At 39.7% G+C, this 12,297-nt stretch overlaps 2 protein-coding genes across 2 annotated transcripts; both read right to left on the reverse strand.

The window, feature by feature from the left end:
* Positions 1–2,302: 2,302 nt before the first annotated feature.
* Positions 2,303–3,372, reverse strand: LOC114698600 (trace amine-associated receptor 8b). Its single transcript, XM_028877340.1, has one exon. The coding sequence runs from the start codon at positions 3,339–3,341 to the stop codon at positions 2,307–2,309; it is 1,035 nt and encodes a 344-aa protein (XP_028733173.1). The 5' UTR covers positions 3,342–3,372; the 3' UTR covers positions 2,303–2,306.
* Positions 3,373–9,568: 6,196 nt separating this feature from the next.
* On the reverse strand, positions 9,569–10,645 carry LOC114698634 (trace amine-associated receptor 7a-like). Its single transcript, XM_028877414.1, has one exon. The coding sequence runs from the start codon at positions 10,643–10,645 to the stop codon at positions 9,569–9,571; it is 1,077 nt and encodes a 358-aa protein (XP_028733247.1).
* Positions 10,646–12,297: the final 1,652 nt, after the last annotated feature.

The raw sequence follows: 12,297 nt of genomic DNA on the forward strand, positions 1-12,297 counted from the left end.
TGAGTACAAGACCCTTCCCTTCACTCCCCCAATCTCCTGCTAGGTGCAAACAACTGAAGAAAGGGAATGGAGTGTCATGGAGGAACAAGAAGTAGACAGCTGCTTGCACGGTGTCATCAAATTTGGATAGGTCTATTATGAGCTGAATTGTGTCACCTCAATGATACATGTTAAAGTATTCATTCCCAACACTCCAGTTGTGAAGAAATAATTACATTATATAATTAACATCCTAATCAAATTCAATATGACAGATTGCCGGCAAGAAGAGAAGACAAGGACACAGACACACAGATGATGAATCTGTGGGAGAAAAACCATCTCAGAAAGACTTAACAGAGACTCTTGTGCTGGGGACCAGCCTCAGCAGTTTTGAGGGTCTCGAAGGGCAGGAATGTGTGGCAGGTGCAAGAAAAGACTGGGACACGGGAGTTGGTGCAAGCTGATGAGTTTTGTCAGATCTGAAGATGTGCGTTTTCTCTGCCTTCTCCCAATCTGACTCAACCCCAGTCTTTTCTTTTGTTATAATAATACAAGGATATCTTTATATCTAGTGATTGGATGGCCAAACACCATCCCATGACTGATGGAAGTGGATGCAGAGATCCATGGCCAGGCCCCAGGTAGAGCTCCGGGAGTCCAATCGGGAGAAAGAGGAGTGTTTATATGAGCGAGAATTGGTGTTGAGACCGTGATTGGAAAAGCACAGGGACAAATAGCCAAACTAGTGGAAACACATGAACTATGAACCAATAGCTCAGGAGCCCCCAACTGGATCAGGCCCTCTGGATAAGTGAGACAGTTGATTAGCTTGACCTGTTTGGGAGGCCCCCAGTGGGACTGGGACCTGTCCTCAGCGCATGAGCTGGGTGTTTGGAACCTGGGGCCTATGCAGGGACACTTTGCTCAGCCTGGGTTAAGGGAGGAGGGGACTGGACCCTACCTGGACTGAATCTACCAGGCTGAGCTGAATCCCCAGGGGAGTCATTGCCCTGAAGGAGATGGGAATGGGAAGTGGGCTGGGGGGAGAGGGGGGAGGAGGGAGGACAGGGGAATCTGTAGCTGATAAGTAAAATTAAATTAAATTGTAAAAAAAATAATACAAGGAAATAGGGAATGAAAAAATTCAACAGGGGATTGGGTTCTTCACAATAGTTTCAAAAGCTCTTTTTGTAAATCAGCGAAGTGTACCCCATGCCCCTTGATTGCACATAGAAGTTTCCAGGAAGAAAGCCAAAGCATACCAGCTTATTTGGCAGGTTAATAATTATCAGAACATCTGAGGTAATCACCCCAGAGGCCATCTACTGGCGGTTTCTCAGAAAGCACAGACATACAAGCAATGTTTAAGGTACCAGACTGCCAGCTTCCTCTCAGCTTAAGTCCTTCTTCATCACTTTGTAATTCATCAAGTTGTCTTCTGACTAGTTCTGGACAACTCTTGTCTTCTAACCTATCTAAATGTCACTCCATCTACAGTTTTCTGCCACCAGCCTTCTGGGTTTTTCCCATGACCTGCATCACAGCTGTAACTCCTGCCATTGTCAAAACCTCAATATCATTTCTAATGTCATGGAAACCACTGCAGGAGAGAGAGAGAACATCATAAAGAGCAAATAGAGTAGGAGGATTACAAGAACCAGTAACAGTTGGATGGGTGAGAACATGACATAAATACTCCATAAAGTCTGCCCTCAGGACACAAGGGTTGTTTTCTCCCTGGCCCACAGAAGGCAGGCTTAGTAGAATATCCAGTGGGGCAGGCCCGGAGGGATCGATGTCCTCATGCTCGGGGACCTCCAGCACAGATTCCACTGGCAACACGTCAGGCTTTTCATATGCCGTCTCCGGCACTCTCGAGAGAAACCAATGCTGACATCCCATGATCTTGCACTTCCAGCCTCTAGAAACTATCCAGTCATGGACCATTATGGCATCCCTAGCCACGCACACAGAATTTCAAAAGAAAAGAATGACCATATAAGAATGTGTGACAGTCCGGCATAAGCTATAACCTTAGAAATTTCACATCAAAAATGATTTCCAATATGGAAAACACAAATGCATATGCCAAGGATTCATACAAAACATGGCTGAAGATGACACACACCAAGCATTTATTATTCGTTATTTAATACAATAAACATCTTCACAATAGTATAATCTGCCCATGACTTCTTTCCCACTCAACTGAAAAATATTATGTTTCCCCAACTCAGAAAAAGTATATTTACTTCTTACATTGAATTCCACCCTCACTTACTATTGTGAAAATATCTTTAACCATATTAACGCAGTGTTAATAATTATTCTGAAAACAAACTCACGGTAGATGAATGACTCTTTAGCACCCCCCCACTTAAAATAAGCTTTATGGCTTTCCTAAACCAAGGGTAAAACAAAGCATAAATCAAAGGGTTCAGGGCTGAGTTATAATATGCACTCCAGCAACAAATTTCATAGATGTAGGCAGGAGTGATGAAACCCATATAAGCATCAATCAATGTGTCAATTGTATATGGTAACCATGAGAACATAAATGCCACCACAGTGACCCCCAAGGTTTTTGCAGCCTTCCTCTCTCTCTTGGCTACTCTGGCTTTGTAATTCTCTGAGGATGACTCTGCTTTGTTGCTACCAATAGTAGTTTCAATTTTTACAGCTTGCTGTTTAGCTACCAAAAAAATTTTGCTGTAGAGAATGATCATAACAAGAGTAGGTATGAAGAACAAAAGAAAATCTATCAGAACCCAGTCTTGATTGACAACAACTTGGCAGCCCCCTACACAGTTGAGAGCACCCACTAAGCTTTCCATCCCCTTGGCACTGATGCCTGTGTAGAACACGGCACTGCTGTACACCAAGGGCAGAGTCCAGGAGATGCTGATGCAAATTCCTGACACAGACACTGTGAACTTGGTGGGATAGACCAGAGGGTCAGTGACAGCGATGTACCTGTCGATGGAGATGAAGCACAGGTGGAAAAGAGAAGAGTAACAAAATGCCGCATCCCAGCAACTGTGAAGGCTACAGAATGTGTCTCCAAAGTACCAGCAGCTCTCTATGGACCTGACCATGCTGAAGGGCATCACAGAGATACCCACCATAAAGTCAGCGCTGGCCAGAGAGGCGATGAGGAAATTGGCTGGAGAGTGCAGCTGCTTGAAATGGAGAACTGAAATCACCACCAGGAGGTTCCCACACACTGCCAGCACAGCCCCAAAGCCAAAGACCATGTACAGGATGACCCTAACCCCTGGCGAGTAGGGAGTTTTAATGCAGGATCCATTCATGTTCTCATAACAGAGCTGCAGGGCTGGTTGGGAAAAGTTGCTGGTCATGAGTCTGCTTTACAGTGCTTGAGGGATTCCTGTCCTGGTAGAAGACAACAGTAATTTTGAGATCTAAAAATTAAAGAAATGGAATGCCATATCTGAAGAACTGACTTTAAATATTGCCCAGGATTATATTCCTTCTCAATATTATTTTTATTTCTAATTTAAACTCAGTAAACCATTTTTGTGATCATGTTTAGCTTTATTCTTAACTCTAGGTATATCTGATACAAACCTTACTTTAGTCCAGAAATTATTACCTGAACAGTTGAAAAAATAATCTTAATTAAATTTTGAGTTCTGAAGTTAAAAAAAATCATACAGCATATTTGATTGCTTACTTTAAGTATTTTCCCAGTTTGCAACATTTACACATAATGAAAAATTAAAAGGCATTTAAAATTCTGAAAATTATGCTGAGTTTATAATCACTTAATAATTATATAATTATCTCTAAATTTTATCAATAACCCTAAGCAGATGTCCAATGAATTGTCATCAGCCCAGAATCGTATTATCTAAATAATTTATAATTTTTTACTTAAATACCTGTTCACCCCAGTGCTGCTCTTCTCTGTAAAAGATAATCACACACACACACACACACACATATATATAAGTAAATATTAGAAAAGGGACCTTTTAATGAGTTTCTCCCTCTTAGAATTTTCAGGCAGTCAGCCAACCCACTTCAACCATTATAAAATCCTCTAACATGGTCCCTGTGGTATGAGGTGTGAATCATAAAGGGAACTTAGCTTTGATAATTATAATCACTAGTTCTTCTCTGAAGTATGGTCTCTGTGTTGTGTCACTTTGTAGAGATGATTCTCATTTTCACCACCCTTGGGTTTGTCTCAGTTCAACAATCTTGACAGAGCCCAGCCCAGTATTTAACTCCTTTATGATGCTTCTTTATTCATTCATCTGCCTTTAAATTTCATATGGCCTAGGACAAAACAAAAATGAACACAAGAAAGGCTACTTACTTAAAAATGGGGTTTGGGAGCAGCATATGAAAGGTCTAAAACATCAACTTTTTTGTGTCTTCTGTGGTCTCTCATGGAGTTTGGTGTTTGCAATGCTTCCCTTTATTAGTGTCACAGTTACTTTTCCATTGCCATGACAAAATACCAAGACCAAAGAGGCTTATAAAGAAAGCATTTAATTTGGGCTCACACCTCCAGAGGGTTAGAGCCCATGACCATCATGGTGTGGAGCATTGGCAGCAAGCAGACAAGCATGATCCTGGAGAAGTAGCTGAGAGAGAGAGAGCTACTGAGATTGGCATGGGCTTGTGAACATCAAAGTTCACCTCAAGGCCATGTCTACTAATCCATTCCAAAAAGTTCCACCAACTGATGACCATGTATTCAAACATATGAGCCCATGGGTGCCATTCTCACTTAACCTATCATTTAGGTATAGAGGTTTGTTTTTACAGGTCATATGAAGAGCCTCAGAGATGCCATTCTACCCAGCAGCTCAGCATTCATGTGTCAGAGATACTGCCAAATTCACTTCCTGTCAGTGTTGAGCCCATATGTCATGCCCATGACGGAAACAAGGAAGTAGAGCCAGACATGTCCCCTTCTCATGGGACTTCCAGTTCAACCAAAGATAGGTGTGTGACTCCAAAGGGATTGTAATGTCTACAGCACAAGCAATGTGATTTGGAGAGGGAGTAAGTGAGTAGGAGAATCGGCCCTTCTAAATACCACAACAAAAATTTCCTGACACCAGCTTATGCCAAGTCCTGAGACTGAAAGGAAACACATGACACAATTCTGTCCATGCATGCAGGTGGGAAGAAGGTGGCTGGGTAGCAATGGTGGAAGAAGGAATTTGAAAAAACTCGAGAAGTATAGAGGTGGGTGACTGAACTTATCAGCAGTGAGGGGATGGGGTATGGTACAGGAGTATTATCTTGTATACAATATAAGACAGAAGTAGTCTTTCAGTTAATGGAAATTGAACAAAAATTATTTTTAAGAAAAAATTTTAAATAAATTCAAAACAACAGTTTCAGAAACCAAAGCTGAATTGCAAGGCTCTGATATTGCTCCGGTGGCCAGCCTGCGTATCAACTGTTCTTATTTCATTTTGTGTATTGTTATATCTTAGTAGTAGCAACTCAATGATGAAGCCAGGAATGACTTACACTGTGCTTTATGGCATGGCAGCCAGGCAGAGGGGTGTGAAAGGTGAGAGTCAGGTCACTACAGCATCAGCACCTTTTCTGACCTAGAGTCATGCACTGACAATTTATCAGGAGTGTGGGAACTCAAGAAGGAAACTGAAGAGCTAGAGCTGGCAGAGAGGATTTTCTGTTTGAGAAAAGCTCATAAATCAACTACCAAGGGGAAGATAATAAATATTAATCTTTTTCCACAGAAATTTGCTGAAGATTGAAATAGAAAAATAACCTGCCACCTAGGATAAAAATATTAAGAAAAACTCATTGGAATAATATTAGAAAATAATAGTAGGAAAGCAAATATTAGAAATGTTTCATGAAAGCAGTCATTCAGTTAATCACCTACCTAATTTATCATCGGAGATGTTACCGTCTCTGTAAATGCTTTTGAACGCAGACATTTACAGTATGCATCAAATACTGCAAAGCTTTTGTTTATGAACACTGTCACTCTAGAGATGGGACACTTCTATGGCTTCAGGATAAGTCACTCTTATTGAAATAGCTGAAGTCAAAAGGAAATGATGATGTTTAATATTTGAACTGAAAAGCTATGGGCAGAGGGCATTAAAGAGTCTGAGGAGCCTTTAGTCATCTGCCCATCACAAAAACAGACTTCCTCAAACACACTAAATTAAGAAATAAGGCAAAGGAGATAGCTTAAGCCTCTAATCAGAAATTCAGGCCGGTGGGATTTCCTGACGTTCCAAACCAACATAGAGTCTGAGCTACAGAGAAAGGCTCTATCGTGAATAAAAATCAGAACTAGGATAGAACCTAAGGGGGAAGCTTTACCAGTTTAAATAGATCTGACAATAAAAGACAGCATACATTAATAATAAATAGCCTTGGTGTATGTCCACACGGAAATTAGAAAAAATAAGAAGCAAGGACATTTCAGCATGTCTTAATAATTCTGTCACATTTAAAAGGCTCAGTTTTTTTCTTTATTTTTCTATTATAGGCATGGGTGCTTTTCTTTATAGCCTAATTCTAGGTAGCCTTAGGAAAATGTATCTTAATTATTTTTGAACCTGTATTCACCTTGTTTTTTAAAATATCTTAAGTTATATTTTTTTTCAGAGCTGCTTCTTATTTGGGGCTACTTTTTTTTTTTAATTGAGGCGTAATTCATAAAAGGGTATATTGTTTTGATGAGACTTTTTACAACTGTGGCTGGATGTCTTTATTTAGTCTTCCAAGAAGGGCCATTTTACTTTTTTAGAGTTACTTTTTAAAGTCATGAGGTCAATAACTTGGACTACTATGCATGTAAGTGCTAATGCAAATTAAAGTCCAAGTTGACCTCCAGCAGCAGTTCATTCTATGTTGACAGTGAGAGAACACTTTGCCTGTTAGGATACTGTTACTCGTGGACTGAAATGCTGAAGAAACCCCTCCCCCTATTTTGTTTTTTGCAAAAATCAAGGTATATTCTAGGGTTTCCTGGTTGACCTCAACAGATAAACTGAGATGATAGTCTTAGTTCAGAAATTATCTGAATGTAGATTTACAGTCTACGCGTACAGCTGGCTAAGTGAGATCGCTTTCACAGTTCTGCATGTATCACACCGGCTCCCCATTAGTCACTGAACTCTTAAAACTGGTATTGTAACATTATCACAATGTTTTGCGCCAATTTTATAAACTTTACCGTGCAATATGTATTCCTTTTCTGAGGCAAACCAAAGGTATATTTCTCAAGGTTCTGCTGCTGTCAGCAGCGTTGATGGAGGATTTTTTATACATTTGTAATAGATAGAAATAAACCAGAAAAAAAGAAGAAAAAAAAAGTGGTGGAGGAAAAAGTGAACACTGCAAGAATACTCAAAAGGGCTGAGAGTTGCAAACACCAAGAATGGCTTTGCATAGTAAATGGAATAGAACAGCTCTGAACTATAGCTTACTTTTCCTGGTTTGGTCTGACAGAATGATTGAATGCTTTTGTACAAAAATCAGAGCCTTAAAAAACAAGGATTTGGTGAGACTGTAAAATGGTGTGCCACTTTGGCAAAACAGTTTGGTGGTTGGTCAAAATGCAAAACATTGTTACTCTGTTACTCAACAATTCTACCCTTAGGAATATATCCTCAAACTACTGAAAATGTGCACCTATGAAACATGTACATGAAGGTTTACAGCAGTGTGTTGCTAATAGTAAAAAAGTTAAAACAACTCAAATAGCTATCAAATACTGGAGAGAAATAAAATGTGGCTTATTCATACAATAGAATATTATTAAGACATAAAAATGAATGAGAAACTGACAGATTAAATGACTTTGGTGAACCTTCATAATTTCATTTGTAGATCTTTCCATTTCTAATTTATAAATACATTTGGGGTTATAAATTATAAATGTACTGTCTCCTGTCAACATTGTATACTACTTCTATTTGATGATTTCTGTGTCAAACATTATATGGAAATGTTTCCAAGTATTTTCTGTATTAATTGTGAATGAATAGAACAAAATAAATTGCCTGTGATGGAAAAAAAAATAAAGATAAAGGAAAATAAAAAAAAGGCTCAGTTTTTTTCTTTATTTTTCTATTATAGGCATGGGTGCTTTTCTTGCATGTATGTCTATGCCCCATGTGCTTGCAGTGCGTGCAGAGCCTGGAGTTTACAGATGGAGCTGGAGTTACAAAGGGCTGTGAACTGTAATGGCGTGTCCTCTGAAAGAGTGGCCAGTGAGTGCTTTTAACTGCAGAGCTGTTGATCCAGCCCCAAGACTTGAAGTTTTATAGTTTCTAGTCTTAAACACGTTAATCAAGAATAGTACATGCAGTTTGTTTATTCCTCTGCTGTACAATGCATTCTAGTTTATTATTAAGTTAGTCATCTAAAAACACACAGCTGTCCTTTTTTATAATTTAATTTAATTTTACATATCAGTCACAGATTCCCTTGTTCTCGCCCCTCCCCGCCTTTCCCCCAGCCCACCCCCATTCCCATCTCCTCCAGGGCAAAGACTCCCCTGGGGATTGAGTTCAATCTGGTAGATTCAGTCCAGGCAGGTCCAATCCCCTCCTCTCAGACTGAGCCAAGTGTCCCTGCACAAGCCCCAGGTTCCAAACAGCCAGCTCATGCACTGAGGACAGGTCCAGGTCCCAATGCCTGGATGCCTCCCAAACAGATCAAGCTAATCAACTGTCTCACTTATCCAGAGAGCCTCATCCAGTTGGGGGCTCCTCAGCTATTGGTTCCTAGTTTATGTGTTTCCATTCGTTTGGCTATTTGTCCCTGTGCTTTTTCCAATCTTGGTCTCAACAATTCTCACTCATACAAACACTCCTCTTTCTCACCAATTGGACTCCTGGAGCTCCACCTGGGGCCTGGCCAACACACAGCTGTCTTATCCAGGGTAAATTGTACAACAAATTCAGACCTTTACTGAGAGGAGCTTTAGAAACACATCATGGACCCTAATAAAAATGTATTTTCCAGACTCGAAGTGATTGCTTATTTTGTCCTTTTTCTGAGTGTTTTCTTCTTCTGAACACATCATTAATTTGGTTTTTGTGTATACCTTTGAAAACTGTTTTACATCTTTAGAAACTTTACAAACTAGTGACAGATCAGCTGATTTTTAAATCCCATTGAATAAGGAATAAACATCTTTAAATCCTTGACTTCTACAAATAACAACTTGTAAAGCTTTTGGACAGTGACCATTCCTGTGTGTGCCTATTGTCTAGAAAGCAGGTCACTGAACTACATATTGAAAATTGAGGCTTAAAAACGTTAACAATGGCCAACAATTAGAATTTTAGAAAGGCAGGAAAAGGGGCTACAGAGAACCAACAAACATTAACCAGTGCAAAACACAGTGGAAGATGGTTAGATGCAGGTCATCTAGTTCCATTACAGATAGAAACTAATTTTATATTTCTTGAAGAAAGCAGAGGCTGGATTTAAGTGTTTCATTTAGAACTGAAGCATAATTCATGACTCTACAAGATAAGATGTGGCACTCAGTTCCCTTGATGATGGTCTGCTGTGACCCCTTTTCAATCCCTACTAACCTGAGAATCTACACAAGAAACAAGTTGGTGGCTGAGGAATTCTCTCTCAAGATTCTGCCAGTGACAATCAGTCTGATGGCTTTTCGAAACCAAGGATAAAAAAAAGCATAAATCAGAGGGTTCATGGCTGAGTTGTAGTAGGCAATCCAAATTAGTATTTCATACACATACGTGGGTGTGATGAAGCCCAGGAAGGCATCAATGATGGAGTCAATGAAGTATGGCAGCCAGGAAAGGAGGAAGGCTGCCACTGCGATTCCCAGGGTTTTGGCTGCTTTCCTCTCCCTCTTGGCCACCCTGTCCTTGTAGCTGTCTGAAGACTTGGCTGTCTGGTCACTCATTCTCTCAATCCTCTGAGCCTGTTGCTTAGCAATGAGGAAAATCTTAGTGTAGACAGTTATCATGACAAGTGTGGGGATAAAAAATAGTAGAAAATTGATGAAGACCCAGCTTTGATTTACTGGGACTTGACAGCCTCCCACACAGGTGAGGGCAGTCACTAGATCCTCCAGTCCAGCTTTATTTTCCCCTGTGTAAAAGAGGGAAAAGCTGTAGATGATGGACAGGAGCCAGGAGAAGGCGATACACTTGCCAGAAACAGATGCAGTGAACCTGGTTGGGTAAGTCAGGGGGTCACTGACAGCAATATATCTATCCACAGAGATGAAACACAGGTGAAAGATAGAAGAAAAACAGAATGACCCTTCAAAACAAGAATGAAATTTACAGTAACTGTCCCCAAAGTACCAGCAGCTCTCCACAGACCTCACTGTGCTGAAGGGCATCACGGTCAGTCCCACCAAGAAGTCAGCACAGGCCAGGGATGCCACCAGAAAGTTGGCAGGAGAGTGCAGATGTTTGAAATGAAGAATGGACATCATCACTAGGAGGTTTCCACACACAGCCAGCACAGCCCCAAAGCCAAAGACTGCATAGAGGATGAGGCGAGGGCCTGGGGAGTAAGGGTTCCTGATGCAGGATCCATTCAGGTTCTCATAGCACAGCTGGACAGATGTGGAAGAGACCAGATCTTCACTCATGATTCTGGCTAGATCTCTGAGAAAACTGCCATCATCTATAGCCATGTATGCTATTCAAAAAATCCTCAAAAAAAATACAGAATATGTAATTGCTAATGGATTTTCATTTCCTAAAATTATTTGCTTCCTCATTTATAGTCAACCTTCCTTATTACATGAATGCTGTTTAAGTCTGTTTCAATTTTTTTCTCTGCTTAATCTACTTCCTCACATCTCAAAAGTAGCAGTTCTGTGACACAAGTTTCAATCCTACCTTTTATTAGCATTTTCATCCTTATTTAACTAACCTATGGTAATACCCAGAGATGCCAAATACAGTGTGTCCCTAGGACTGAATCCCCATGGTGTAAGGTGAGGTAAGTGAGAATTTGCCAGTGAGTGTGTTGTTTATGCCACAACCAAGTTTTCCTCCTTCTAATTTGCTAGTGACAGCTGACCTTTCTGTATAATGTAGGTGAACATGGTATCTGCCACAACAGAACTTTATCCAGAATTGGAAACTTTGTTCATTTATTTAAAATGACCTTTCCTCTTCATGAGAATTGCTATCAATGGCTCTTATAACAAAAGTGATCAAAATTCCTGCATAAAAGTTCTTTCTTCCTTCAGGCATTCATCCTTGTTAGAGAAATAAGATACATAGTTGTGAGCACAACTACTTTTCTCCAGGTTCACTTTTGGAAAAGTGGGGGTGTGGACTGCAAGGATTAGCTCATGGAATAAAGTAAGGAGGCTACGATAACACACAGGACTTTCTTCTTTGATTTAACAGAATTATTAGAAAGATACTGCAAAATTCAAATGTGGAAGGAATCCTCAGACTGTAGTGTCCTAATATGTGACTCTATTTTACTTTGGATATATTTCTCCACACAAAACACTATTACAGAATCTTCTTAAGCGCTGAGAAGTCTTTTCTATTGAGAATCTGGGCATTGTTAGTACTGGTTTTGTGGTTGAGTTGTAAATTATACTTTAAATAGGTCACATTAAAAACTATCTAAAGATTTTTTTAATGGGTTTTTACTTTCATCAATATATATGAACATGAATATTCCCTGTAATTTAATGGTAGTCAAAATGGAATTTCCTTCTTCATAATAACGAAAATACTAATACTAATACTACTACTAATAATAATAATAAATAAAATAGTTTCTTTTTTGCCTAATGTAACAACAGAAGTTCAATATACTTTGATTACAGTTATGGTTCTATTCAAAATAAAACCACACTTTCAAGACAAGGAGTTGCCAGTAAACAAAGTGCTGGCAGTGCACATGTCGGGATGGGAGTCTGGATCCTCAGCACCCTAATAAATGCCTGATAGACATAGACGCCCACCTGTAACTCCAGTGCTCAGAAGGAAGACACAGTTGATTCCAGAACAAGTGGGCCAGCTAGAATAGTAGTGTTGGCAAGTATGGATTCAACCGAGAAACCTTGCCTCAAAGAAGAAGGGGAGAGCAACTGGAGAAGACTCCAATGTCACCTACAGGGTATCACATGCCTGTGCACACATGTGGACATTCCTATACATGCTAAATATAATGATAATGTTTTTTAACTCCTCTGTTTAATTGCAAACTGTTCATTTTATTATTGGAGATTTTTTGCCTATACTTTATGAATTTAGGAGCATTTATTTAGTTTTAATTGTTTGGATTTTAGATGGAACAGAATCATCTTTTGATATA

Source organism: Peromyscus leucopus, chromosome 8a (assembly GCF_004664715.2).
Source record: "Peromyscus leucopus breed LL Stock chromosome 8a, UCI_PerLeu_2.1, whole genome shotgun sequence".
NCBI classification, from domain to species: domain Eukaryota; kingdom Metazoa; phylum Chordata; class Mammalia; order Rodentia; family Cricetidae; genus Peromyscus; species Peromyscus leucopus.